The sequence below is a fragment of the Rhinatrema bivittatum genome, chromosome 8 (genome assembly GCF_901001135.1).
Source record: "Rhinatrema bivittatum chromosome 8, aRhiBiv1.1, whole genome shotgun sequence".
Lineage (NCBI taxonomy): Eukaryota > Metazoa > Chordata > Amphibia > Gymnophiona > Rhinatrematidae > Rhinatrema > Rhinatrema bivittatum.
The window spans coordinates 85,970,037-85,995,513 of NC_042622.1; the positions used below are offsets into that span (position 1 = coordinate 85,970,037).

At 47.5% G+C, this 25,477-nt stretch overlaps 1 protein-coding gene across 1 annotated transcript in view; it reads right to left on the reverse strand.

The window, feature by feature from the left end:
* Nucleotides 1-25,477, reverse strand: part of UCK1 (uridine-cytidine kinase 1) — a 36,161-nt gene that overhangs the window by 3,684 nt on the left and 7,000 nt on the right. The window contains exons 3-5 of the mRNA XM_029614089.1: nucleotides 16,217-16,313; nucleotides 9,861-10,003; nucleotides 9,682-9,776 (exon numbers count right to left, since the gene is read on the reverse strand). Coding sequence (XP_029469949.1) covers nucleotides 9,682-9,776; nucleotides 9,861-10,003; nucleotides 16,217-16,313 — 335 coding nt within the window. The remainder of the gene's footprint in view (nucleotides 1-9,681; nucleotides 9,777-9,860; nucleotides 10,004-16,216; nucleotides 16,314-25,477) is intronic.

A 25,477-nucleotide genomic window follows, 5' to 3' on the forward strand; every position in this document is an offset into this window, starting at 1 on the left:
GAAGAAATGGCAGAAATATTAAACGAATACTTCAGCTCTGTGTTCACTAAAGAAGACCCTGGAGAAGGACCATCTCTACACAACAAGAAACTGGAGGGGAGTGGAATAGATGAAAATCCTTTTACAGTAGAAAATGTATGGGAAGAGCTAAAGAATCTGAAAGTGGACAAAGCCATGGGGCCTGATGAGGTTCATCCCAGGATACTGAGGGAGCTCAGAGATGTGCTGGCGGGTCCGCTGTGCGACCTGTTCAATAGATCCCTAGAAACGGGAGTGGTGCCGAGTGATTGGAGAAGAGCGGTGGTGGTCCCACTTCACAGGAGTGGGAACAGAGAGGAGGCTGGTAACTACAGACCGGTTAGCCTCACTTCGGTGGTGGGAAAAGTAATGGAGCCACTGTTGAAAGAGAGAATAGTGAACTATCTACAGTTGGGAGAATTGATGGACCAGAGGCAGCATGGATTCACCAGCGGAAGATCCTGTCAGACAAATCTGATTGACTTTTTTGACTGGGTAACCAAGGAATTGGATCGAGGAAGAGCGCTCGATGTCATCTACTTGGATTTCAGCAAAGCTTTTGATACGGTTCCACACAGGAGACTGGTGAATAAAATGAGAAGCTTAGGAGTGAGTGCCGAGGTGGTGACCTGGATTGCAAACTGGTTGACGGACAGAAGACAATGTGTGATGGTAAATGGAACTTTCTCTGAAGAGAGAGCGGTTTTAAGTGGTGTACCGCAAGGATCGGTGTTGGGACCGGTCCTGTTCAATATCTTTGTGAGCGACATTGCGGACGGGATAGAAGGTAAGGTTTGTCTTTTTGCGGATGACACTAAGATCTGCAACAGAGTGGACACGCCGGAAGGAGTGGAGAGAATGAGACGGGATTTAAGGAAACTGGAAGAGTGGTCGAAGATATGGCAGCTGAGATTCAATGCCAAGAAGTGCAAAGTCATGCATATGGGGAATGGAAATCCGAATGAACTGTATTCGATGGGGGGGGGAAAGGCTGATGTGCACGGAGCAGGAGAGAGACCTTGGGGTGATAGTGTCTAATGATATGAAGTCTGCGAAACAATGCGACAAGGCGATAGCAAAAGCCAGAAGAATGCTGGGCTGCATAGAGAGAAGAATATCGAGTAAGAAAAGGGAAGTGATTATCCCCTTGTACAGGTCCTTGATGAGGCCTCACCTGGAGTACTGTGTTCAGTTCTGGAGACCGTATCTACAAAGAGACAGAGACAAGATGGAAGCGGTACAGAGAAGGGCGACAAGGAGGGTGGAGGATATTCATCGGATGACATACGAGGAGAGATTGAAGAATCTAAATATGTACTCCCTGGAGGAAAGGAGGAGCAGGGGTGATATGATTCAGACTTTCAGATACTTGAAAAACTTTAATGATCCAAAGACAACGACAAACCTTTTCCATCAGAAAAAAATCAGCAGAACCAGAGGTCACGAGCTGAGGCTCCAGGGAGGAAGACTAAGAACCAATGTCAGGAAGTATTTCTTCACGGAAAGGGTGGTGGATGCCTGGAATGCCCTTCCGGAGGAAGTGGTGAAGTCTAAAACTGTGAAGGACTTCAAAGGGGCATGGGATAAACACTGTGGATCCATCAAGTCTAGAGGGCGTGAATAAAGAGGAGGCAGCAAAACACTGCACGGAGCGGCAGTAGCCACAGAGGCATTCACGGAGCGGGATGCCAGTGGTTGGAGTTCAAGGATGGAGGGCTGCCAACTCCAAAAAAAAAACAAAACAAAAAAAAACAAAAAACAGGGGTGGGTAAGAGTATGGGGCAGGGGTGTGGCCTGCTTGTTACAGCGGTTGCTACCCCTAATCGAGCTGGATGTTCACTTGGATGCAGATACGGCGCTGCTCTCTACATTGGTGATGGGGTGGAGGGAAATTGTGGTGGGGTGGAGGGGAATTAGGGCTGGAGGGTACTGGAAGCCAATAGTAACAGGTGGGAGAGAGAAAAAGGGAAATTAAAAAAAATGGATAAAGTGCGTAGCTTGCTGGGCAGACTGGATGGGCCATTTGGTGGTCTTCTGCCGTCATTTCTATGTTGTGTGCCCAGTTTAGGCATCAGTCCTGGGCGTCCAGTTTGGGTGTCCAGTGGGACGAGCGGCCTAGGTACATTGGCTTGTATGTACATTTTTTTGTGCATCCACATTAGATGGGCTTGTATGCACTGGAAAGCTAGGCGCAAGCCTTCTCTGACGTGCACTTAGGTTTCTTTGCTGCACGCACCATGCTCTAAGTGCCTGTCTATCTGTGCTGCCATATCCGAACCATTCAGCCTGAGATTTCTTTAAGCCTGTGTCAGTGCTGCCTGGATGCTCGGGGAGATTTGCCTCCTTCCGATTTTTCCAATGATGGTCCATCTGCTCAGACTGAGGGGAGTGGGACCAAGGAAGACCCTGCAGGGGTGTCTCCTTCTCTGATTGGTCTGCGGGTCGAGTCCTCAGTGGCCACTAGCTTGCAGGACATCAGGTTCAGGCCTGTGGGGCTTGGAATGGACCTGGCCTGCTCTTCCTGGGTAGAATTCTTCCAGAGATTGCAGACATTTTTACAGGTCTGGTCTGCTGAAGTGACAGTTCCTACTAAGGTAGGTCCAAGTGTGCCAAGTCCTCCTCCCCCTGTCTCCACGGTCAAGCATGGTACCACAGTGCAGTCTGAAAGAGCTCAACTGCAGGTGGATGAGGAGGATACCGATGATGACTTTGGGGGCTCTCCTGGTGAGGAAGGGGATATTCCCCCAGATTTGTAGCCATATAGAACTCTTCTACATTTCTTTCAGAGAGATGAGTTGCTGGGTCTGATATCTCAGATGCTGAAGACCCACGGCGTGGCTGGGCCTGATGCCTTGGGGATGCAGGAGGAGGATCTTATTCTGGCCACCCTGAGCAAGGCTTCTTCTTTCTTTCCCCTCTTGGATGCAATCCAGGTGTTGTCTGATCTGGAATGGAGTGCACTAGAAGTGTCCTTTACAGGACGACGTGTCTTAGCAGGTTTATACCTCTTGGATCCGCAAGCCAGAGAGCAGTTGCCTTGGTGTGTTCTGTCACGAAATATACCACCATCCTGGTAGAAGGAGGTGCAGCTCTGAAGGATGCTCAGGATAAAGAGGATTGAGGCTATCCTGAAGCAAGCCTTTGAGGCAGTGACAATGAACTTGAAAGTTGCTTCTTGTTGCGCCTTCATAGCTCGGGCTACTGTGTGGCTTAGGCAAGAGTCTGGTGGCATTGAATCTGGTCTAAGGCCTATGGCAGAACCGGGGGCCACCTTCTCGGCTGATTTAGGCTGTGACTTGGTACGCACAGTCGCCAGAGGAGCTGCTTCAGTTACCATGGCCAGGTGACAGCTGCAGATACTATTTCAAAGTCCAATCTGACTAAGCGGCCTTTCGAAGGCTCGCTTTTGTTTGGCAGTGAATTGGAAAAAATGTCAAGTAAACAGGGAGAGTCCCAGGTCCCACATTTGGCATAGGTTAAGAAACCAGTTTCCCAGTCTTCTTGGACGAGTGGCCACTTTCAAGACTACCGGTGTTTTCGGCCTTATAGGGAAGGTTCTTCCCAGAAATCCCATCCCTTCTCCAGGTCTCAGTCCTTTCTCCCCTGCTAAGATATAGTTGCACTGGAGAAGTACAGAGAAGGGTGTCTAAAATGATAAAGGGGACTGAATGGCTCCCCTATGAGGAAAGGCTAAAGAGGTTAGGGCTGTTCAGCTTGGAGAAGACAGCTGAGGGAGGATATGATAAATGTCTACAAAATACATGAAAGGACTTGAACGGGTAAATGTGAATCGGTTCTTTACTCTTTCAGATAATACAAAGACTAGGGGGAACTCCATGAAGTTAGGAAGTAGCTCATTTAAAACAAATCAGTAAATTCTTTTTCACTCAATGCATAATTAAGCTCTGGAATTCATTGCTAGAGGATATGGTTACGACCGTTAGTGTAACTGGGTTTAAAAAAGGTTTGGATATGCTCCTAGAGCAAAAGTCCATAAACTGCTATTAATCAATAAGGATTAGTAGCTTGGAATGTATTCATTTAATGTTTGGGTACTTGTGACTTGGTTGGCCACTGCTGGACACTGAATACCGGACTTATGGACCCTTGATCTGATTTAGTATGGTATATCTTATTTTCTTGTGTCCTCAATACGGGCTCCAGAGGCAGAGCCCCTCTGTCTTCCCGATGAAGGTTTGCAGGGTCACCTGCTGGTGTAGGAGATAGGTGGTCATCTATCCAACTTTTATCACAGGTGGGACCAGATTACTTTGGATCAATGGGTTCCTGAAGTGGTTGGAATGTTATGCTCTAGACTTTCTTTGCATTCCACCAGATGCCTTCATGGTCTCTCCATGCAACTCCCTTCAGAAGACGGTAGAAGTAGAAGAGACATTACAACGGCTGTTGATTTTGAAAGCGGTGATCCCCATTCCCAAACCACAGTGAAATACGGGCCGATATTCCATTAATTTTGTCATGCCCAAGAAGGAAGGGTTGTCTCAACCAATACTGGATCTCAAGGGTGTCAATCGACATCTACGAGTCACACATTTCCATTAGAGCTGAAATCCCAGTTGGACTGGTGGTTACATGCGGACCATCTCAGGAAGGGAATTTCCCATATGATGCCGGATTTGTTGGTACTCACAACAGACGCAACGTCTATGGTTGGGGGGGCTCACTGTCAGGAGTTGGTGATGCAAGGGCGCTGGAATGCAGTGGATCATCAAGAGACTGGAGGCACGAGCGGTGTGGTTAGCATGCCTGTGGTTTGTTGAGCAGCTAGAGGCTCGGGCAGTCTGGATAACGTTCGACAATGCAACAACAGTGGCTTACATCAATCATCAGAACCAAGAGTCAACAGGTGTCTGAGGAGATAGATGCATTCATGGTATGGGGGAGCTGCATCTCCTAAACATATCTGCCTCTCACATTGCCAGAAAGAAATATCAGAGCCAATTTCCTCAGCAGGAGAAGCTTGAACCCAGGAGAATGGGAGCTGGCATACTAGGCCTTTCAGCTCCTGGTGGACCACTAGGGCATACCATATCTAGATCTGTTGGCAACTTCAACAACACGAAAGTTCCATGCTTCTTCAGTAGCAGGTGGGATCCAAAAGCGATGGGCATAGATGCTTTCGTTCAGGATTGGCCACATGGCACCCTGCTGTATGCATTCCTACCTAGGCCTTTGATAGGCAGGCTGATACAGAAGACTGCAAGTCAAACCAACACTGTCCTTTTAGTGGCTCCAGATTGGGCTCGAAGGCCATGGTACACTGATCTCCAGAGACTTCTGGGGGCAGTCCCTTCCTGCTAACAGCTTCGATGGATCTGTTACATCAGGGGTCCAATTCTACATGAGGATCTGAGTCTGTGCTGTCTTACAGCAGGCAATTTGTCTTATTAGTATTTAACAGTAATTTATTTTGTTTTAACCAACATTTAATGGTATCCATACATAAATGAAGAGTATCAACTGTTTCCTGCCAGGAATTTTGAACTTTAATATAAAACTGAATATCATCAGTGTAAATTTTAAAGCCATCAGTTATGATGGCCAACAATTTTGGGAGCAAGATATATATTAATAACATTGCCGACAAGGCAGAGCCTTGCGGCACCCCAGCTTTTAACAATTGAAGTGAAGAGGATTGTTGATTGAATCTAACAGATTGATAATGACCAGAAAGGTAACTGTTGAACCGTACCAGATATGCCACATTCTCGAAGACGAAATATGAGAAGCTGATGATCAACAGAATCGAATGCAGATGTAATGACAAGAGAAACCAGAAGAAATTGTTGACCTCCATCAAGACTACGTTTGATGGAGTCAACCAAAGAAATGAGAAGTAATTCAGTACTTAGACCATGACGAAAACCAAATTGATGAGGACTTAAGATTTCCTTATTCTCCAAATAATCTGTCAATTGCTTTAGAACAATGCCTTCGATAACTTTCGCAATAAGAGGAAGTGAAGAAATAGGCCTATAATTCGCTAAATTACTGGCATCTAAATTTTGCTTTTTTAATAAAGGCTTAACTAAAGCAGTTTTCAGAGCAGTGAGCATTACTCCTGTAGAAAGGGAAGTATTTACTATGGGGCAGATTTTATAAATCTGCGCACACGCGAACAAGAGTACGCAGGATTTCAATAGATACGCACATAGCCATTAAAATCCGGGGTCGGCGCACGCAAGGCTGCCCAAAATAGTCAGCCTGCGCACGCCGAGCCGCGCAGCCTGCCTCCGTTCCCTCCGAGGCCGCTCCGAAATCGGAGCGGCCTCGGAGGGAACTTTCCTTCGCCCTCCCCCACCTTTCCCTCCCTTCCCCTACCTAACCCACCCCCCCCCGGCCCCATCTAAACCTCCCCCCTACCTCTATCACGAAAGTTACGCCTGCTCAAAGCAGGCGTAACTGCGCACACCGGGCCGGCTGCCGCGCTCCATGTTCCGGTCCGGGGGCTGGTCCAGGGGCTGCTGTCACGCCCCTGGGCCGGATCATGCCCCCGGACACACCCCCGAAATGCCGCGTCACTCCCGACACGCCCCTGAAACGCTGCGTCACTCCACTCGTCGTATTCCTTTCCAGATCATTTATTTATATATATATATATATATATATATATATATATATATATATATATATCTACCTTATAAATGGCCTGTGACCGACGGCCCGCAAATGCGCAGTAGAGACCAGCTCTACCGCGCATGTGCGGGCGAGCACGTCGCTCTGAGGCAGCTTCAGAAAGAAAAAAAAATGGCGGCGTCCAGTGGCAGCAGCGGGCGGCGGCAGCGGTACCGGCAGCGGGCAGCGGGCGGCGACGGCGGTAGCGAGCGGCGGCGGTACCGGCGGCGACGGCGGTAGCGAGCGGCGACGGCGGTAGCGGGCGGTAGCGAGAGAGGGAGGGACGGACTGAGTGGGAGGGAGGGACGGAGAGAGAGAGTGAGAGGGAGGGAGTGACTGAGTGAGAGGGAGGGACTGAGTGGGAGGGAGGGATTGAGTGAGGGGGAGGGACTGAGTGAGAGGGAGGGAGTGGGACTGAGTGAGAGGGAGGGAGTGGGACTGGGAGAGAGAGGGAGGGAGTGGGACTGAGTGAGTGAGAGGGAGGGGGGAGGGAGTGAGTGAGAGGGAGGGGGGAGGGAGGGATTGAGGTGGGACTGAGGGAGGGAGAGGGAGGGAGGGAGTGGGGACTGAGGGAGAGAGGGGGGGAGGGAGGGAGGGGGAGGGAGGGACTGAGTGATAGGAGAGGGAGGGTGGGGAGGAGTGGGTGAGGGAGGGGGTGGTGAAGAGTGAGGGGAGAGAGAAAGAGGGGGAGGTGAGAGACAGAGGGATGTAGCCCGTTTTAACGGGCTTAACGGCTTGTATATATATATTGAAAAGCACCGGTCCAAGTACAGATCCCTAAAGCACTCCACTGTTTGCCCTTTTCCACTGAGAAAATTGACCATTTAATCCGACTCTCTGTTTCTTGCCTTTTAACCAGTTTGTAATCCACGAAAGGACATCGCCTCCGATCCCATGACTTTTTAGTTTTCGTAGAAGCCTCATGAGGGACTTTGTCAAACGCCTTCTGAAAATCCAAATACACTACATCTACCGATTCACCTTTATCCACATGTTTATTAACCCCTTCAAAAAAATGAAGCAGATTTGTTAGGCAAGACTTCCCTTGGGTAAATCCATGTTGACTGTGTTCCATTAAATCATGTCTTTCTATATGCTCTACAATTTTGATCTTGAGAACAGTTTCCACTGTATTTCCCGGCACTGAAGTCAGGCTCGCTGGTCTATAGTTACCCGGATCGCCCCTGGAGCCTTTTTTAAATATTGGGGTTAGATTGGCCAGTCTTCAGGTACAATGGATGATTTTAATGATAGGTTACAAATTTTAACTAATAGATCAGAAATTTCATTTTTTAGTTCCTTCAGTACCCTAGGATGCATACCATCCGGTCCAGGTGATATGCTACTCTTTAGTTTGTCAATCTGTCCTACTACATCTTCCAGGTTCACAGTGATTTCGTTCAGTTCGTCTGACTCATCACCCCTGATGAGTCAGACGAAACTTGGTGGTCGGTGAAACAGATAAGTATGGGAAAATAAGTGTGGAAGCTTGCTGGGCAGACTGGATGGGCCATTTGGTCTTTTTCTGCCGTCATTTCTATGTGATGATGGTAGTGGCGATGGCTGAGCGCCGTAAGGAAATCTTTTTGCATCTTCTCTGGATGATTGGCTATTTTGGGCAACGTCAGTTGAAGAGAGCAAGTTAATTGAACCAATCTGGCTATGGCTAACTCCCACTCAGGATCTGCAGTTCCATCTTAACTAGTTGTTAGTTCTCCCGTTCAGAGTGATTACTGTCCAGCAGGATGGGAGCAGTTGATTCAAGTGAATATTGTCCTAGGAACCACATAAGCTCAAATGGAAAACAGCCTCAGTAGTTGAGTGTCAGAAAAAGGTCCACCAGGTGAGGCCTGCTGTACTAGTTCAAATACATCACCATCTGCTGGCGAGACAGAATACTGGCCTTTGCCCACACTGCACCATCCTACATACTATGAACTGATGTCACTGGAAAAAAGGTGTCTTTTCTGTCTCCATCTACTACTAGGCAGTGTAAACACACACATCTGGACTGGTCAAACAGGAGAAGGAAAGAACAATTGCTGCAGTCCTGCCATTGCTGTGCTGCCACCAAAACGGTGGCGCTCAGGGTGGCTGTTTAGTGCTTCCACAAGCCCTGCCCTCTCCCACTCACGTCCTCACACTCATACATTCTTGCTCCCTCTCACTTCCCTCGTCTTCTTCTTCATTCACATCCCCTTCCCTTTCTACTCAACCCTCCCATCACTGCCCTCACACAGACTGCCTGCACCCTTTCCCCCCCCCACAGGCACCACCACCAGCCAGCCAGCATGTCATCAAGCACCACCATGGATCTTCCTGCTGGGGGAGTGTGAGAATCCCACTAGCACTTCATCAACTAGTGCAGCACGAGAACCTCGCTGGCATAAAGGATACAAAGTGAAGTGGTGGCCACAGGGGTATTTTGGGAGGGGGCGCTTACAGCCACCCCAAAATTTTGCACCTGAGGCAGCTCCCTCACCCTGCAACTCAGTTTTGTATGCTGGCACATCGCTGGGGAATTTTTGTCTAGCATTACCTTCATTAATGGGTGCCTTCGAGCAAAAGGGAAGCTTAGCAGACTCAGCCAATCCTGTTTCCTAAATTGGATCTCTCTGTAGCTGCATAATAAATTGCAAATTTCCAAAGATCACTGTAAAAGCTTCTCCACATACAAAGTTTTTCATTGCACCATTCAAAGAAATATTAAATGTATTACTTTCCCCTGCCAGTCTTCATTTTGTACCTGGAATTTCTGGCTGGTGCAACAGCAAAGATATGCAAATAGAGGATCAAGTTTGGCCCATGCTGGAGCCAGTTTTTAGATGAATTGTGTTGGCACCTGTTTTTCAATCTGCGTATCTTCACTGCTGCATTAGATTTTACATAAATGTCACATCCTTTTTTTTTTGAACCCTGACAGTGTCTTCCTAAGAGAAAATAAAGTGAGTTCTTGCAAGCTCAATCTTCCCACTCTACTATCATGATCCCCCCTCTGCATTATTCAGTAAGGAAAGGCCAAAATACCGGTAAACAGAACTCCTCAAAGGCAGGCTTCACAAAGGTAGTGTACTGAGTGAGGATCTGCTCCAGGTCCCGGCCCCGTCTCATGTCCCGGAGAACTAAAAAGAAGAAGATGAGAGAGTGGCTGTTACTTCCAGCAGAGCAGTGCAGAAGCGCACAACCGTAGGGAGACAATTCATTACCTCGCCGTGAAAGCCGAACATCAGAGTCTGTGTCCACAAAGAGCTTCAGCTGGAACATGTCCCGGATCTCCTGGTTGTAAAACACAAGAATCCCCTCGAAAAGCAGCACATCTGCAGGGTACACCATCGTAGTCTCTGCTAACCTGAAAGCCAAAGAGATAAGGGGACTATGCTGAGGAATTACAAATGTACAATGACTTGCAAAAGTATTCGACCCCCCCTAAAAAGTCAGCAGATTCATGTGCATAACAAATGACAAACAGATTCTTTCAGACAGTATGTTTATTGCAAACCAGTAAGCTCTTAAAAGTTAATTTTCAAAATCACAATTCATTATTTCTCTGCATTTTTTGCAAAATAAAATTAAAAACTGAAAAATGCTGCTTGTTTAAGTATTTAACCCCTTCAGATTAGTATTTGGTAAAACTACCTTTTGCTTCAATAACAGCTTTAAGTCTGCTGGGGTAGTTTCTACCAGCTTTGCACACTGTTTGGGAGTGATTTTTGCCCATTCTTCCTGGCAGATTTGCTCCAGGTTCTTCAGGTTGGTTGGAAGACTCTTATGAACTGCAATTTTCAAATAGTGCCACAGCTGGATTGCAATCTGGACTTTGACTTGGCCATTGTAGAATATTCACCTTTTTCTGTTCTGCTCCTGGGTTGCTTTGGCCTTGTGCTTGAGATCACTGTCCTGCTGAAAGGTGAACTTTCTCCCAAGTTTTAGTTTTTTAGCAGACCGAAGCAGGTTGTCTTGCAGTATCTCCCTGTATGCTGCACCATCCATCTGCCCTTCAATTTTAACAAGATGCCCAGTCCTCACTGAGGAAAAGTATCCCCGCAATATGATCCTGCAACCCCCATACTTTACTGTTGGGATGGTGTTTGCTGAAGAATGGGCAGTGTTAGGTTTGTGCCACACAGAGAGTTTTAAATTTTGGCCGAAAAGCTCCATTTTTGTCTCATCCGACTACAAAACCTTATCTCACATTTTAGCTGAGTTAGCCACCCTCCATGTAGGCCAATTGTATGCAGAGCTCTTGATATGGTTGACTGGTGCACTTCCACTCCAGTCTCTGAACTCTGTAGCTCCTTCAAAGTGATTGTTGGCCTCTCTGTGGCTTCCCTGACCCTGAGTTTTGAGGGACGGTCTTGTCTAAGCAGTGTCTGGGTGGTATGATGCAGCTTCCATTGCCTCACAATTGATCCAAACAATGCTCACTGGGATATCCAAGCACTTGGATATTATTTTGTAGCCTTTTCCTATCTTGTACAGATCTATAACTGTATCTTTAAATTCCTTAGAAAGCTCTTTGATCTTCATTTTCACAGCTTTCTTTCAGATTCACAGTCTGACCAATGGTACTGGAATTAGGGGGTCTCTTATCCAGAAAAGCTGACTTTTTTTAACGACTCACAAGTAGAGACCAATTGTAAGCCAACTGTTAGTGCAATATCTTTCATCTGAGTAAACGTGGACCTTCCACAGCACAGGGGTTGAATACTTAAAAAACGGAAAAATGCTGCTTATATATTTTATTTTACAAAAAATACAGAGAAATAATGAACTGTGACTTTGAAAAAGGAAAATTAGTTCTTACCTGCCAATTTTTGTTCCTGTAGTACCACAGATCAGTAAGATGTGGAAAACTAAACTCGCCACCTTAGCCAATCTCCAGACTATGTACAATGTCAGATCGAGCGGACTCTCCAATCCTCTTTACCTTAATGGACGGGACACTGGACTGATCTGTGGTATTACAGGAATGGAAATTAGCAGGTAAAAAACATTTTTCCTTTCCCTGTACGTACCCAGATCAGTCCAGACTCCTGGGATGTACCAAAGCTTCCCTAAACAGGGTGGGACTGCGAGAGTCCTGCTTGAAGCACACTTTCCCCAAAGCCCATGGCCGCTGGAGCCTGGACATCCAAACGGTAATGTCTGGTGAAAGTGTGCAACAACTTCCAGGTAGCTACCCTACAAATTTCTTGTGGCGATACCTGCTGGCAATTAGGCCCAGGATGTCGATTGCGACCGAACAGAGTGAGCTCTCAACGCGATAGGCACAGTGCGGCCTTACATATGTACACCGAAGCTATCGCCTCCTTCAACACTGTGCTATGGTGGATTTTGAAGCCTTACGACCCTTGAGAACCAAATTAAGATTCTGGGGGGCATAACTTCTTCACCAGAGGCCACAAATACTTTGGGGCCCCCCCAGAGAAAACGCACCACATCCGGATGCACAGCTAGATCTGCCCCCACACCTTGCTGTGAAGACAGCCCGAAGTCGCTACCTGGACTCAGAGAGTTAAAGGCCAATCCCTTCACCAACCCTCGTTGTAAGAAGGACAAAATGAGCGCCACCGACGCTAGAGTAGGATCAACCCCCTGCTCTTCGCACCAAGTCTCGAAGACTCTCCACACCCGCACATAGGCCAAAAATGTAGAAGTCTTCCTGGCTTGCAACAGAGTGAAAATGACATCCTCGGAATATCCCTTAATGCTTCCTCTCAAAAGCCAAAGCCGCAGGTCAAAAGCAAGCCGCCTGATCTGAAAATATGGGACCTTGGTGCAACAGGTTGGGAAGATGAGCAAGACATAGTGGCCCGTCCACTGCAAGATTGATCAAATCCACAAACCTGGGCCACTGAAAACACTCCGGTGCCACCAGAATCACCTCCCCTGGATGAATCTCCACCCACCATAAGACCTTGCCCACCAGCGGCCATGGCGGGAAAACATACAGGAGGATCCCCTGTGGCCTCGGGAGTACCAAGACGTCGACTCCTTCCATGCCATGTTCCCTTCTGCAGCTGAAGAAACGTGGAGCCTTGGCATTCTGAGTTGCCATCAGGTCCATGCAGGGGATGCCCCACCAGCAATGGATAAGTTTAATCACTTCCTCCAACAATTCCCACGCTCCAGCTGCCAATGAGTGAGGAAGTCTGCCTGCACATTATCCATCCTAGCTAAATGAGATGCAGACAATAACTCCAGATTCTGCTCTGCCCAGCAAATCAACTCTTGGGCTACCGCTTGACTCTTGGTACCACCCTGTCCCTCTTCTCCCTGCTTTCCCACTGATGCAGCAAAGGAGGCTAAAATGGCCGCCATTCCCGCAGAAACCAGGAAGGAACCATCAACTGTGCCGGCATCCTCCATGATCGCTGAGGAGCTCCAATGCCTGCCCGAGATTCTGACAGACATTCCCGAACTTCCCTTCCCATCCCCCAGGAGGCATCGGGAACAAAGGATGCTCCGTGAGAGACGAGCCCACGCCTCTCCATATGCTGCACACACAGTGCCGTATGGCATGGCCCGAATCGGGCTGCACGCGTAGGAAAAGCCACCGCCGAAAAACCACTCGCAACACGAGATGAACTCCTGCTGAGCTGCCTGCCCACTGCCTCGCCATCCACCTAAAGCACCACGACACAAAGAAAAGAATGAAACACCTTACAATTCCTTTTTTTTAAACAAAACTTTAAACCAAACTTTAAAGGCAGCAACAGAGAAATCATTTCCCTGAATCTAGGCAGCAGGAATCCAAAGTGTCCTCCAGTCGTCCCTCTAGAGAGGGGAGGGAATCTGGCACCACCGGATATCCCCCTCTCAGTGGCGAAAAGGACTGAGACAAAAAGGGTCTCCAACCCCTTGCTCATCCACCTATCCACCAGAAGGGATGACACCACCACGACCTACCAACCTTCCGGGACTACCTCTTCCCTTATTTTATTTTATATTTTTTAAACTACTGCAGACTGCTTCTGGAGACAAAGAAATACTGGCGGACTGCAGGTGGCACACCAGATTATATGCCAGTGTCAGGAAACTTTTCTCTGTCTCCATCTGCTGGAAGGGAGGCAAAACTCAGGAGTCTGGACTGATCTGGGTATGTACAGGGAATTTACTTTAAGAGCATACTGTCTAGAATAATCTGTGTAATCCACACATATCTACTGATGTTTTAGGGGGTTAAATACCCACTGTATATGTATATATATACATATACACACACACCCACACACACACACTTCTTTAACCTGCTAGACCAGATCAAATGCATGGTTTATGTTATACTGCCAGTAGATGGATACAGAGAACTACAATCTTTTTGTGACCTCATCACTGGTATAAGGATTGGTGCTAATTAAGCATGTCCTGGTATTCTGTCTCCAGCAGATACTGGACATGTGTGAGACTAGTAGAGCAGAATATCCAGAGTTCCCAAGTCATTGGTCTCTGAGCCTTCTCTGGTGAAGCAAATTTCAGGTTTCACTCCAAAAGCATCAAGTTTGGGCTGTATCCCCTGATAGAGCAGATGTTTGACTCCTAGGACAAGCTGTTTTTGGCTTCTTTCCCTAATAGAGCAGGCCCTGGTCCTAGTTCCCAAGGCATCTGCTCGAGTGGACAGCTTGATTGGCTTCCAGGGTTCCTGCCAGCCCCTGGTTAAAGCCAGGGTGGTAAAAGGGAGAAGCAGGAGAATTCCCTCAGGTAGAATTCTCCTTCTGAAGTGGGGATTTTCCAAACCACCCTCCTGGCTCTGGGCGTCCTCTCTACGACTGAAGTATTTAAGCAGCTACCAGCTGAAAGGGTTGCTTTGAGCATGGGCTTTCTTCCAGCCCCTTGCAATTGTGAAGCAGCAGATAACGATAGATGTTGCGAGTAGAACAGGTGTACCAGAGGTATGAAGTTGCTTTTGGGGGCGGGGTCAGGCCAGCATGTACTTATTGCTGCAGGCTTTTTTGGAGTTGCTGGTGCTACAGAGGCCGAGTTTGCTTCTGGGGAGCTGATACAGCTGATCTCTGCTCCCCTGTGGGTGTAGGAAAGCCTATTAGCAGGATGAGCAAGTGGCCACAGCTACCATAGTTTTTTACATTCAGGTGGAAGTGGCTACCCTTTTGACTGTTTTCCTACGTTTCTTCTCCAGGCCCAAATCTTCTTCAGTTCACTAGGCCTGCTGGTGCTGTCTCTAGAGGCAGAGGCCTCAGAACATCTTTGAGACCTTCATCATCTTCCTCAATGGCAGTTTCTATCTGGTTTTCTGTCTTCATAAGGCACCAGGCTTTGATGCCATACAGAAGCCATTGAGGGGGAATGTCGCCTCAGATTTTCTTGTCCTGGGTGATTTCCAGGCCTCATTCTGCACAGAGCATGGTGTCAGCCAGCAGTTCAAGGACACAGCTTCAGCCTTCTATCCCAGCAGACCATTGGCTAAAGCCAATGTGTTTAAAAAGAAATCACATGGTCTAAGACGTATTGTATATTTTTGGTCCTCTCTAAGGTTCATGCAGACCCTGGTGCCACCCCATCCCCTCAGGTGGAGAGGAGTAGAAGGCAGAAGTTATCAACTCCCTGGTAGATTTGGAAGAAAGATAGACAATACAGCATTTAAGAAGGCCTTAAAGACCTACCTCTTTAAAGAAGCATTTAAAAAGTAGCAATATATCTGGCGGATTCAGAAATGAGTAGGCAATATGGTGCATGAAAGGCAGCAAGAGTTGCTTCTGTATAGATATTTGGGAATTAATATTGATTTATTTCTAATTTGTATAATTTTGATACATTTTTATATTGTAATTCTAGTAATGTTTTTATCATATGTACTGTTTGTGATTGCTATTTAAAGTAATTTTGTATGTCAAAAAGTGTAAACCGTTTAGATTTGTGATAAGTGACACAGAACCTAACTAACTAAATAAATAAAATTCAATAAATATTTCAGAGGTGGCCAACTCCGATCTTCGAGGGCCACAAACACAAGTGCAGAATCTCTCTCAGGCTGGTGGTAAGTTAATAACAATGTCCGATTGGCATATGAACAATATTGTTCTCTGTATAGCTCGTTAGCTGCATTTTATGTTCTCTGTGAACCGATGAGATGTTCCCAACGTGCATCGGTATATAAAAGCCTTTAAATAAATAAATAAAATAAATATAGGCTGCCTTTGCACAAGATAAGGGATATCCCCTATGCAAAAATTGACGAGCTAGCTCCCATGCTGAACGCTGCTTTCCTCCTCTGTAGGAAAAGTACTGCTCATGTGACCCAGACTGAGCTGGTAGACAAATGCACAGGGGGTTGTTTTTGAAATCCTTGTGTGTGAGTTATGGTGCTGACTTTGCACTTGAAGTACTTGTGTCACCATTGGCCCCCAAAGTTTCAGGCAGTTCCCCTTTGAAAATTTGCTTACAGTCCTGTGCAGAATTGAAAAAATACCCTATATATGCTTATGTTGCTTCAATAAGATGGCAGCAGCCATTTTCTTTTAAACAGTACCCTGAAATGCAGTGCCCTTTATCAATAAAGATAACCCCATTCTGCTCACTGGCAGGGTCCCACCTTGCTTCTTACCTTGAATGAGTGATGAAATCATAAGTTGGAACAGCCACAGGCTGCCCATCTAGGATACTCTTCAGAGTTGTCTTCATCAAATCACTGTCAAATGCATCTAAGAAAAACAAATGCCCAATGACTGCTATGGGAACAACAACCAACTTCCATCTGCTTCCACAAGGATGTCAAAGTCAGAGAAGAGTATCCCTGAAGAATTTTAGAAACTGCTATTATGTGTTCCAGTCCGCAGAATGTTCAAAGTAACACAGTAGATAATGGCAGAAAAAGCCAAACTAACCCATCAGTCTATTACTATCACTACTATCATCCATTTGTATAGTGCTGCAAGATATATGTAGTGTTGTACCTGTACACATATAAAAAGAGCCCCTTCTCCAGGAACTTAAAAGCTAGGCTAAGAAACATAAAAATATGGTGGGTTAACAAGTGGAGGTTTAACAGAAGACATAGACCACTTTATCCAATTGGGTAATAATGCAAGAAATTATGACTGTGGTAAGAGGCAGGGAGAGTAGGACCAAACTTGCAGAGGAACAGTTATGTTAGTGTGATGACCTGGATTCTTGTCCTCGAGCTTACAGCTCAACACATTTGTTAAATCTATCAAGTGCCATCAGCCTCTGTGTTGTTTCAGGCAGGACCAGTTTATCTATCTGCTACCAAGGTTTCTCAGATGCAGGTAGGAATCACTCAGGTTCCTAATAAACAACATAACTTTACACAGAGTCCACACCACAGCAAATACCCTCTTAAGCTTATGCTTTGTTTTCAGTGAGCAATACAGGCTTCAGCCTTGCAGAGCTGCACTTACACCTCTAATAGCTCAGCAGCACAAGGCAAATGCACTTAAGAATCACTCAGACATGAAAATTGGTTCTTACCTGCTACTTTTTTGTTCCTGTAATACCACAGATCAGTCCAGACCAGTGGGTTGTGCATCCCAACCAGCAGATGGAGTCAGAGAGCAAAACTTTGGGCACTGCTACATATCCGAGAGTGCCACCTGCAGTCCCTCAGTATTGGCCTGTACCCAAGCCTATCACAACTAACAGCACTAACGGGCGAAGAGGGTTGGAACCCAAACACAACAGCCAACCCATTCGCTCATAACCAAACACACAACAAGTAAACAACCCCTGAACCTGCTCCTTCAAGAGCATCTGCAAGAGGAAATCTTATATCAGCAAATCAATTTAGCGTAAGACAGTCTTTCGGAAACTGAAAAGGGATGGGCCTCTGGACTGATCTGTGGTATTACAGGAAAGAAAATTAGCAGGTAAGAACCAATTTTAATTTCCTGAACATACCCAGATCAGTCCAGACCAGTGGGATGTACCCAAGCCACCCTACACTGGGCGGGAACCTGAAAGACCCGCGCGCAGTACACTCTCACCAAAGGACAATTCATCTTGCACCTTAACATCCAAGCGATAATGCTTGGTGAAAGTGTGAAGGGAGGACCAAACCGCTGCCCTGCAGATTTCCTGTGGCGACAGAAGCTGACACTCAGCCCAGGAGGTAGCCTGGGCCCTAGTGGAATGAGCTCTCAGACCCAAGGGAGCCTGACGTCCTCTGGCAATATAGGCCGAGTGATAGCCTCTTTAATCCAGCGTGAAATTGTAGCCTTAGAAGCCTTGCACCCTTCTTAGGTCCCCCGAATAAGACAAACAGATGATCTGAACAACAGAAGTCATTGGTAACCTCCAAATAGTGTAAAAGGGCACGACACACATCCAAAAGATGAAGATCCTTCTCGTGAGGAGAGTCCCAGGACCACCTCTTGATTGACATGAAAGGCAGACACCACTTTGGGGAAGAAGGAAGGAACCGTGCGCAGCGACACTATCATCATAGATCCTAAGAAAGGGATCCCAACACAACAAAGCCTGCAATTCTGAAATCCGTCAAGCAGAACAAATGGCTACCAGGAAAACGGTCTTCAAGATCAAATCTTTAACTGGAGCCCTGCGTAAAGGCTCAAAGGGAGCTCCACAAAGCACCCAAAGCACTAGGTTCAAACTCCAATCCGGACATAATGGGCAGACAGGAGGGCATAAATGTTTGACCCCCCCCCCTTTGAAGAACCGGGAAACATCCGGGTGAGCTGCCAGCGAACGACCGTGAAACCTACCGCATAAGGCACCCAAGGCCGCTACCTGGAATTGAATGCAAAACCCTTTGCCAACCCCTGTTGAAGGAAATCCAACACCTGGGGAACTTCCTTTGACAATGGATCCAAGGAGCGCTGGAGGCACCGTGCTTCAAACAGCTTCCAGAGCCTAACATAGGCCATAGAAGTAGCCGGCCGTCGCGCCTGAAGAAGAGTGGAAATGACCAGCTCTGAATATCCCCTCAAACGCAATCATCGCCTCTCAAAAGCCAAGCTGCGAGAGAGAAGTGATCCTCCCGATTCAAAAATACTGGCCCCTGACGGAGCAGGCACGGGAGATGAGCCAGCTGTAGGGGAACTTCCAGAGCGATTCGAACCAGGTCCGCGAACCATGGGCAATGCGGCCACTCTGGAGCCACCAGCACTAGGCTGCCTGGATGTCACTCTATCCGTCAGAGAAGCCGACCGATTAGAGGCCGGGGGGAAAGGCATAGAGAAGAATTCCCGTGGGCCAAGGACACACTAGGGTGTCTAATCCTACTGAACCCACCTCTTGTCGGCAGCTGAAGGAGCGCTCTGTCTTCGCATTGGCCCGTGTTGCCATCAGATCCAACTGAGGCACACCCCACCTGGCGCAAATGAGGTTCAAAGCTTTGGGAGACAACTCCCACTCCCCTGAATCGAGTTGCTGCCTGCTGCGGAAATCCGCTTGAACATTCTCCACCCCCGCGATATGTGGCGTAGGATTTCTTTGAGGTGGCGCTCCGCCCAGGTGAACAAAAGCCTTGCTTCCAGCGCTACTACGAGACTCCTTGTCCCACCTTGTCGTTTGATGGAAGCCACCATCGTTGCATTGTCCGAGAACACTCGAACCATTCTGTTTTCGACTAGGGGCAGGAATGCTCACAGGGCAAGTCGAACCGCCCTCGTCTCGAGGCGGTTGATGGACCAGGATCTCTCCATTGGGGACCAGAGGCCTTGAGCGGACTTGTTTAAGCAAACCGCTCCCCAGCCTGACAGGCTGGCAACTGTGGAGATTACCACCTAGTTCGGCTGGTCCAGATCCACCCCCTGCTCCAGGTTGCTGCGTAAGAGCAACCACGACAGACTGACTCTGGGAGCAGCGGCAACGGTAGGTGGAACTGTTCCGACTCCAAGCTCCACCTCGACAACAGCGCACGCTGCAACGGCCGCAAGTGAACGAACGCCCACGGGACCAAATCCAAGTTGGAGGACATGGATCCCAGGACTTGTAAGTGATGCCAGACTGTAGGAGCCTCCCTCTGAAGGAGGGTACTGACCTGATCCTGCAACTTCATCACACGGTCCAATGCCAGGAAAACCTTGCCTCGAGAGGTATCGAAAAGCGCTCCCAAGTAAACCAGCGACTGAGTGGGCTCCAAGTGGCTTTTCTGCACATTTATGATCCAGCCAAGTGACTGTAAGGTGAACATCACCCTCTGGACCGATCTCTCGCAGACCTCCCTTGACTTCGCTCAAATCAACCAGTCGTCCAGGTACAGATGAACTAGGACCCCACCTTGCGATGGAACACTGCCATGACCTTGGTGAATGTGCATGGAGCCGTATCCAGGCCAAAAGGAAGAGCTCGAAACTGAAAACACTTTTTTTTTTTTACTTTATGGAGTCAGCCTTAGAAGAGAAGGGATCTGAAGGAGCAACTTCGGTGTGTGAGGGAGCCAGGAGCCCCTGGCTATCAAGCACACCGGCCTGTTGCAGACGAAGCTTCAGTCAAGGGTGTCCAACCCCCCCAGCTCCCGGCTTCCGTGGAGGGATGGCCCATGATGGTGCCTAACACCTCAGGGAGCTAGCCTACCAACTATCTAAAATTCTACTTTTTTTTTTTTTTAAACTAACAGACTGCAGGCTTTGCACCTCTACCATCTGCTGGAGTCAGAGAAATACTGAGGGACTGCAGGTGGCACTCTCGGATATGAGCAGTGCCCAAAGTTTTGCTCTCTGACTCCATCTGCTGGTTGGGATGCCCAACCCACTGGTCTGGACTGATCTGGATATGTTCAGGAACTCTTATTAAGCAACAATGCCCTCACAACAGTCTGCAGAGTTATTCTTATCCATTCTGCAAGGATTTATCCCAAATGCCAACCACAGAGCATGACTTTGTAAGATCTCGCTCCTTATCCAGGACAGTTTTTGTCTTCTTGTACTCTACTATCCTAAGCACATGAAAAGCCAAGATACCCCACTTAATTCATACCCAGCACCCCTCCCTTCCTAGGCATATCCTCAAAGCTTTGGTTCCTAGGGCCCTCCACCCTAACGTAGATTTGCCAAACTAACAGTAAGGACGCGGTAGAAAAAGTACGGCAGGGCCGGGCGCCCGCTCGTTTGCCGCGTGCACAGTTCGCCGGCGGCGAGAGCGGCTTCAGCAGCCCGGGCGCTCCCCATGCGAGGCGCGGCTTCCAGCAGCCCTTGCCAGCAATGGTGAATGAGCGCACGCCGTGACCTTGGACGTCCAGCCGGGCGCTCAGGTCACGGCGTGCGTTCATGCACCTTCGCTTCCATGAGCGCATGCTGTGACCTCGGATGGCCAGCCGGGCACTCAGGTCACAGCGTTCGCTCATTCACCATCGCCGGCGAGGGCTGCTGGAAGCCGCGCCTCTCATGGGGAGCATCCAATCCACCCCGGGCTGCTGAAGCCACTCTTGCTCTCGCCGCCGGCTGCCCCCGGGAGGAGGGGAGAGAGGCCTGGGGCTGCTCCGGAGACCGGCACCCATGGACGCGGCCAGGGCAGGTGAGCGGGGGCTGGGGGAAAGTTTGCCCGATCCTGAAGCGTGGCTTTCCCGGTGCGTGGGATTTTAGGTTGGGCAGGCAAGAGTTTAGTTATCGAGGTTTAGAGGTTATGCTTGGAAACAACAGGTCCTTCCTTCCTGCTCCGGAGCTGTCAGCGCACCCGCATGGAAGACCGGCACCATGGACTGACCAGGGCAGGTGAGCGGGGGCTGGGTGGAAAGTTTGCCCGATCCTGGCTCCTCTAAAGGTCTTGTCCCGGGGGGTGAGGGGGTCGTTTGCCCGTGAAATTTCGTCTCTCTGACCTGACTGTCCACACTAACGCAGGGGTAAGGGTAGGCGGTAAATTAGCAGGTTAAACACGCGGCAAAACTGCAGGTTAAAAAGGCGATAATCGAGGCGCACGTTACTGTATGGGAGGGAATAGCTAATCCGATCGTTTACATACATATACATGCCGTGGGCGGAAAGGGTTACCCGTTGATTTAAAGAAGCGGTAAGGATGGGTTAAAAGGGATAGTGAATCGCGGGTTGGACTAACACAGCTAAAGTGTTTCAAATTACCCATTTTGTCATTCAATCTGGCAACCCAAAACAAACTGTTGCATCATTTGAATGGGGCATTTTAAACATATGCTGCTAGGCCATTTTTCTGTTCTTTTATTTTTTTTTTGCAACTAAAGGATCCTTTGTGCTTATCCTATGTCTTCTTGAAGTCTGTTACTGTTTTAACCTCCGTCTGCTCTGGAAGGTCATTCCACACATCCACTACCCTTTCTATGAAAACACATTCCCTGATGTTGCTACAGAGTCTAACCCTTTCAAGCAGTATCCTATTAATCATTATTTTGGAAGGGCTAGCAGCATGCAATAGATTATCCATTTGTGCACGTATATAATAATGCTACCGTGGGATACACATTTATACAATCCACAGCACTGCCATGGAACAGACTCAACATATTTTTCAGCTAAGCTTGCTTCATTTTTAAACAGACTCTATGATCTGTATCAAATTGTTAAGGGTCTGAAGGCACCATCAACACCTGATTTAAATTCTTCTCCATCTTCTGCTAATGATGAAGCAATAGCCAACACTATGGCACACTTTTTCCACACCCAAATAAAGACAATTAAAAATGTGTTGCCCACAAATATAGTTGTAGGAAATTCAATTAACTCTGAAAGCATGGCTAACAAGGGAGACAAATTCTGCTAATTCCAGCTCCTTACCAACTATTGAGCAGTTCCACTTCCTTACATTTAATGGTATCCAAGACCTAGTCGCTGCAGCCAAACCCAGATATACCTTCAACCATTAATTATTAGAAGAAGGTAATTTTTCCACAGCAGTACAAAAGAGCTATAAGTCACCCAGTTTTGAAACAAGCTTGCTCTGCTTATTCTCAGTTTTCGGGTTTGCAGTCTATCTCCCATCTTCCGTTTAATGATGGTAGAGCGACAGCTTTTTGAATTCTTAGAAGATGATAATATTCTGGCAAGCAGAGAAGCAGGCTTTGGACAAAGACTGTATTTCTAGCTATGACTAATGACTTGAGGGGAAATCTAGATTCAGGGAAACTATGTGCATTGTTTTGTAAGATCTGTCTGCCACCTTTGACACCATAGACCATAAACTGTTGTGGATACTGGTGTCAAGGGCAAAAAGGAAAATTGGTTCTTACCTGCTCATTTTTGTTCCTGTAGTACCACAGATCAGTCCAGACTCCTGGGTTGTGCCTCCCTTCCAGCAGATGGAGAAAGAGAAAGTTTCACTGAGACTGCTACTTAACCACATGTGTGCTACCTGCAGATCCTCAGTACTGACCTGTACCCAAGCCAAGGCAGCGCGGAAAACTGTGCAGGTGGCACACCAGGTGACATGCCAGGTGTCTCAGCAAAACTTTCTCTGTCTTCATCTGCTGGAAGGGAGGCAAAGCCCAGGAGTCTGGACAGGTCTGTAGGAAGAGAAGCTTTTCCAGTCTTGGGTACTGAATTCTGGAGTTCCCCAGTGATTTATACTTTCCCCGACTTTATTTAAAATGTATCTTGCTGCCTTGCTAAGAGTCCCAGGATCTTTCATATGTAATGTATAGGAAAATGAGTTCTTACCTGTTAATTTTCGTTCCTGTAGTACCACGGATCAGTCCAGACTGTGGTACGAGTCTCCTTTCCAGCAGGTGGAGACAGACCAAAACTGACAGGATATCCTATATGAGGACAGAGCCTATCCTGTAACCCTTCAGTATAACCACTGTCAAAGCAGAAAACAATAAACCCAGAATAGGATCAAGCAAGTAACCATAAAGCTCAACGGAGCAACTGTAGAACAATGTAAGGAACATGGTATGACTATCCGCTCTTGCATATACTTAGTATTGAAAATGACCAAGGCTTCCGGAGTAATTGCTCAGTATTCTTCCAAAGAATGAAGTATCAAAATCTGCGAATCTGCAAGAACAAGCTTCGAGAGAACAGAAAGAAAGACAAACAGGGAAGGGCGTCTGGACTGATCTGTGGTACTACAGGAACGAAAATTAACAGGTAAGAACTAATTTTCCTTTCCCTGTACGTACCCAGGTCAGTACAGACTGTGGGATGTAACAAAGCTTCCCTATCCCGGGTGGGACTGAGACAGTCCTGCTCGAAGCACTCGCCGCCCAAAATAACCCAAAAATACCAGTGCTTGCACATCCAGACGGTAATGGCGAGTAGAAGTATGCAGAGATGGCCAGGTGGCGGCCCTGCAAATCTCTTGCGGAGCGACTGATAGGCTCTCCGTCAAGGAAGCAGCTTGAGAACGCAGTAAATGAGCCTTAAAGTCTTCCGGAACCGCTGTATTTTGGCAAAGAGAGGCCAAGGAAATGGCTTCCGTCATCCATCGCACAATGTTGGTCTGAGAAGCCGGCTTGCCCTGAGTGGGACCGCACCAGAGGACAAAAGATGGTCCGAGACCCGAAAGCCATCGGTGATCTGAAGATACCTAAATAGAACTTATTTGACATCCAGTTTTCGAAGGTGGTCGCCAGCGGTACCTGCAATCTGCTCCGGAGAAAATGCTGGAAGCTCTACCGACTGGTTGACACGGGAGGTGGAGACGACCTTCGGCAAGAAGGAAGACACCTTCCTGAGAGGAACACTGGAATCGGAGAAGCGCAAAACAAAGGGTCCCGAACAGGACAACGCTTGAATCTCAGAAAAAACACCAAATTTAAAAATCAGTATTAAATTGCTGCTTTATTATAATTATGTCCTTTTTTTTTTTTTTTTTTTTTTTTTTTTTTTAACACAGATTGAGGACAGCAATGGAGCTCTAGACTCCCTGGGCAGTCAGAGGAGGGGGGCGGGGGAGACTAGCACTGGACCACCAACCTCGGTCCCCACAGCTGCAAGAATGGGGAGAGGGAGACGAGCACTGGACCACCAGTCTCAGTCCCCACAGCACAAAGGATGAGGAAGGGGAGGGGGAGACTACCACTGGATCACCAGCGTCGGTCTCCACACCGGGAATCACTTATGGACTCAAGATATGCTCCACACAAGGGGCGAAGCCCCCCTGAGTCCGGCAAGAGCCAGGAGATGGGGCAGTCTCCCGTACAGAAGAAAACTAATTTTGATATTTCTGTTTTTTGGGGTTTTTTTGAGAGAAAGCCAATCAAGATCCTAAAGAAAAAGTACTTGCTTGATCCCAGAAGAAAGGAAGAAAAGAAGGCTGACTAGCGTAAATCAGGAGACCGAAGGGTGAGCTGATCCACCTGCTGAAGATGGACAAATACTGAAGGGCTGCAGAGTAGGCTCTGTCCTCATATAGGATATCCTTTCAGTTTTAGTCTGTCTCCACCTGCTGGAAAGGAGGCTCAACCCACAGTCTGGGCTGATCCGGGTACGTACAGGGAAACAATCAATATACAAAGGTACTTCTTTTGGATACTGCCCGCTCTGAAATCACAGCCCATGTGAATATTTGTTTACAAGAAATCGAACACTGGCTGGCACATAATACGCTGAAATTAAATCATAATAAAACCAAACTTTTATGGCTAATGAAGCCACACTGGCACTTAGAAAGTCCCCAAGTCCAGACTGGGTCACATGTCATCTCTCCAAGTGCTGAAGGAAGAATTCTTAAGAGTCAGGTTTGATTCAGCTTTAACAATGGGAAAACATATTAGTGTCATAGTGAAAACTTGTAGAATGTATATCTGTATGATCTTTTCATTATAACATTAAAATGTATGATCATATACAGCCAGTGCTTAAAATGCTCCACTGGCTGCCTGTTACTTAGAGACTGGAATTCAAGTTGTTGTGGATAGTTTTCCACAAGCTTCATGATCAGGCTCCACTGAACTTAGCAAAAGTAATTTCTCGGTATC